General features: G+C 41.0%; 1 protein-coding gene across 1 annotated transcript; it reads right to left on the reverse strand.

Moving 5' to 3' along the window:
• Positions 1-3,040: 3,040 nt before the first annotated feature.
• LOC114031154 (sideroflexin-3-like) lies at positions 3,041-4,042 on the reverse strand. The gene has a single exon (XM_027846170.1). The coding sequence runs from the start codon at positions 4,040-4,042 to the stop codon at positions 3,041-3,043; it is 1,002 nt and encodes a 333-aa protein (XP_027701971.1).
• Positions 4,043-4,362: the final 320 nt, after the last annotated feature.

A 4,362-nucleotide genomic window follows, 5' to 3' on the forward strand; every position in this document is an offset into this window, starting at 1 on the left:
TAAACTTTCTTCCCACTTGATCTCACTGTATAACTTATTTAGAAACTGTTTACATTTTTGTTTTCATTTTGCCTTTTCATGTATTTCAGTATTTGACTAATCTCTTGGGCTAGATGTATGATAGAAAATAGTACTGGAAAAAGTTGTAATATGAAGATGGAATTTTTTTTTTCCCCTGAGTTTAGGGAAGGAAAAACAAAAAACAAAAACACCACAGTTCAAAATTCAGTCTTGCTTTTTCCTTATTTTTGTAGTATCTCCAAAGACCTCAACATAGTTATTTCAATCTCCATTCATTCTGTGGTAGGTAAAAATTATAACAGTATCTAAAATAGTGCTACCAGTGACTTTTGGCACCTTCTCTACAACTTATAGTGTCGGGGAGTTGCCTAGAGTACTGAGAGGCAAAGTGACTTATACCTAGGTCTTTTTGGTTCTGAGGCCAGCCCTCTATTCACTGTGCTATGCTGCCTTTCTATTTTCTCTCTCTCTCTCTCTCTCTCTGTCTCTCTCGTGTAGATTTTTTTATTTATACACAATCTCCTGTGTTTTCCTCCCTTCCATTGCACACGTTTTTAAAGTTCATTTCCTCAATTTCTCAATTGCCTTTTGAAAAAAAATCTTTAAATATTTTTAAATGTACAAAAAATTCCTGTCAACACACTTCACCTTGTTAATGGATATTCCTGATTCTGATTCATGGACTCTACTCTGTTTTCATATGTTTCCTTTCTTAGTCAATACATCATTGTCAGCCAGTGGAAGATGCTCTTGATGTTACTGTGTAATCTGTTATTTTCTTTTCCTTCTTTAGCATTTACCTTGTCAGTACAAGATTTGAGGACCTTCTTCCCACTCCAACCTCACTACCACCTACGTGCTCTGTTCCAACTCCCTGGAAGCAAAACATTACTGACAATAGTCATAAAACTATGCAAACTGAGTCAGTGAAAAATTGTTGCTTCATACCTTTGTCAGGGTCTTCGGTAGGGCTGGAAATTCCATTTAGTTTTCATTTATGAACACATTTTCACAGTATTATGTGTAGTGACTATTCCAAAACCTAACTTTCCTGAGGGACCCAGTGTTAAGCCATGTCTTATTCTCTGCAGATTACCTTTCCTCAAGTCCTGCTCTCAACATTTAAACCAAGTACCAAGCAGTGACAATCACTGTGCTTAGTTCTGGGGATGCAAAGAAAAAGGAAAAAGAGTCGCTACTTTAATGAAGCTTATTAATTTTTTTTTATATTTTCATCCTTTTCCTCTTCTATCCCAAAGCTTTCTCCCTTATTCCTTTACCCTTGATTTTAGCCCATTTCTTCCTGCCTTTTCTGAGATTTTGTTCCATTATTAAGCCCTCAAATTCTTACATTTCAATTCTCTCAATTACCCTTTCCCTTCCATCTACACCCCTATGATGGACAACTTCCCTGACTCTAATATTCACCTTACCAACTTTTCATTCTCATTCTTTTATCTTAGGAAGAATATTTTTACATTTATTACCTCTATTATAATAATGTCAATATATATATATAATATATATATGTCAATAGTTATAATAATAACTATTATTATTTATTTTTTACCATATAGTTGTAAAATAGTGTGCCTTTAATATGTGAGAAGTTTATATGCTGAAAGGGTCAAAAAAGTATATATATATATATATATATATTTTAAAGTATCAATTTTATTTGGGTACAGACACTTGCATCATGGGAGTCATTGCTGGTAGTAGTTGGGAGAAGGGGAAGGGGAGATAGAGAGCAAGATGATAAGTGAGGACTTTGATTGGGAGGGGTACCCCTGAGCTTCCACTCCCCTACCACATCTGAGCTCAATCATGACAATAAGGGTCTTACGTTATCTGAGATGAATGATAGAAAGTTCAGGCAGGGACACAGAAGCACCCACCTATACCAGATACCCTCTACTATTCATATCCCATCACTATTAACTGTCCAGAGGCTAAGGTCAGGCTGAAGTTGGAAAAGACATCAAACCATGGGCTGAAAGAGGCTTTTAATTATTTTGAAACCCAATATTCAAAGAACACAAAATGTCTTTTCATGTGATGTGCTCCCTAGGACCCAGGACTATGTTGGTTGTGATAGTAACAGAATCACACATGAGGACACACACAGTCACAGAAACGTGGATATGCCAGACTCATAGAATTAGACCCTCTTAGACATTCCAGTATGGTCATGCATTTATAACAGATAAACTTGTGTCATAATCACAATCTGAGACACAAACACAATCACTTAAACTGTAGACACACATTCACAAGTGACTCCTTAGCCTTTGTTCTCCCCAGGACAGAGTGTGGGTTGGGAGTCAATGTGAATCTACCCCTCCTGGATCCTGCAAAGTATTAGGTGAATTCTAAAGCTGGAGAGTACTCAGATTCTGGTATCGCCATCTGCATCTCAGTCTTCACTTCTTGTACATCTTGCGGTTGCTCTTCTTTATTGGAGAGAAAAACTCTCTCCAGACAGTCAAGGGAACACAAACAAACACATGTACACACTTTTTTCTAATGGGAAGGAGGGGGTGGGATGTCCCTATGGGAATTTCCTTTTCTGCCACATTGCCCCTCCAACCTTGACTTTGTAGAGAAAACCCAGGGATGCCAGGAACTGAGTAAATAAATTCTAACCCATAATGCTACACCCCTTCCCCCCTTTCCAGTATGGGACAAGGTCCTGAGAGCTCACATTGGCTACTTTTTTGTTCCTCTGTAGCAGCCTGGTAGATACTCTCCTCTACCATTTCCCTTAATGACTATGTGTCATCCTCAATCTTTAGGATTTGATGGGAGGAGGGGACATATGCCTTTTCAGTACAAGAGAAAGGTAAGCTCCAGTTGTTAAGTTCTAGGGGATATTGGAGGTACATCCCTGAGAGCAGAGATGATGGGGGAGGATTAGGGAGGACAGAAGAGGTATCACAAGCTGAGATGCAGCAGAATCAGTGGCAGGAAGCTAGAGGTGGAGTAGGAGCGGAGAATATTGGGATGGACCCCACTCTCCTCAGAGTCCCTTGTTGAAGTAAACGACCTCAGTGTTTGGGCTATGTTCCTTGATCTGAGCTCTGAGCTCTGGCTCTAGGTATTTCACTAGAATGGAACTCCTTTGGGGAAAAATTGCACAACACAGAGGAGTGGCAAACAACTGAAGAAAGCCAACCATCCCCATCTGCACAGGGCATGAGAGCCATGGTCTTCTCTTCAAGAAGTCTTTTTTCTCTAATTCAGTCATAAGTAGAGGGGGTATGGTCAGAGAAGGGAAAGCCATGACGATCCGGGATATCACCACCTGGAAGATGCCCTTCTGAGCTGCCTTTGAAGAGTAACCTAACTTATGGCCAGAATCATCAGTCACAGGGATTCCCATTCGGATCTCCCTCTCCCGCATCAGTGGGACATTGATGCAGTTGGCAGCACATACAGCTGTTAATGGCATGAAGCAGGCAACCAGGCTGGGTAGATGTTTGGTGAGGGCTCTGAATCCCACAGCAGTGACCACAGCTCCAGTGGTAGCACTCATGTAAGCTACTCCCAATTGCTTTTCAGTAACTGTTACATTTCCATTTCTATTGGAGTAGTTGACAATAGCATTGAAGGACTGGTTCACCCACTGCCAGAACACCACAGATGCAAAGTTCCTATGGAAAGTGAGCATAAAGCCACAGATGATCATATTCATGGGTGCTTGGGCTGACATTCGGCCAATGAGATAGATCTTCTGGTCAGTGTCAGGGTGGAAGGCCGAGTCATATCTATACTTGGCCCTCCATAGTTCATCTTCAGTCAGCCCAGGGGTCACAATCCCTGCCTTGTAGTTCTTCACAATGGTTTGGGCCTTATGCAGTTCCTGATCAGATAGTAGAAGGTTCAAGGGGTTGGTGATGGTGAAAAAATGCTTAGCTCGGCCCATAAAAGTGTTCTGGTCCCATCGAGGATCATGGATGTTGATGTCCAGAGGCAGCTCACCTGTCTTCCGACCAGGCCAACGTGGCCATGATATAACCATGGCTTTGGATGGAGTCCTGCTCCTTCAGAGCTCCTTCAGCCTGGACCTGACACTTGAAGGAAGCCAGAGTAGATGAACAGAAATTCCTTGGCAGTTAAGCTTAGAACCTTTTCAACTTGTGAGCCTCAAACCTAGGACATCTGCCCAGTCTTTGAGCCTGGAACACTCTTAGGAAGGGAGGAAGGCAGGCAGGCTAAAAAAATACTTTTGAAAAAATAATCTAAGTCGACTTTAGAAGAATTCAAGGTAATGCCTTTTTCATAGGTGAACACTTTGGTGGCTGGAAGGGGCAGAAAAAGAACTATTTAATGAGAACTATT

The sequence above is a fragment of the Vombatus ursinus genome, unplaced genomic scaffold (assembly GCF_900497805.2).
Source record: "Vombatus ursinus unplaced genomic scaffold, bare-nosed wombat genome assembly UNPS02015089.1, whole genome shotgun sequence".
Classification (NCBI taxonomy): domain Eukaryota; kingdom Metazoa; phylum Chordata; class Mammalia; order Diprotodontia; family Vombatidae; genus Vombatus; species Vombatus ursinus.

Coding starts and splice junctions, on each gene's coding strand:
- LOC114031154 (XM_027846170.1), bottom strand. CDS start 4,042: ATGGTTATATCATGGCCACGTTGGCCTGGTCGGAAGACAGGTGAGCTG.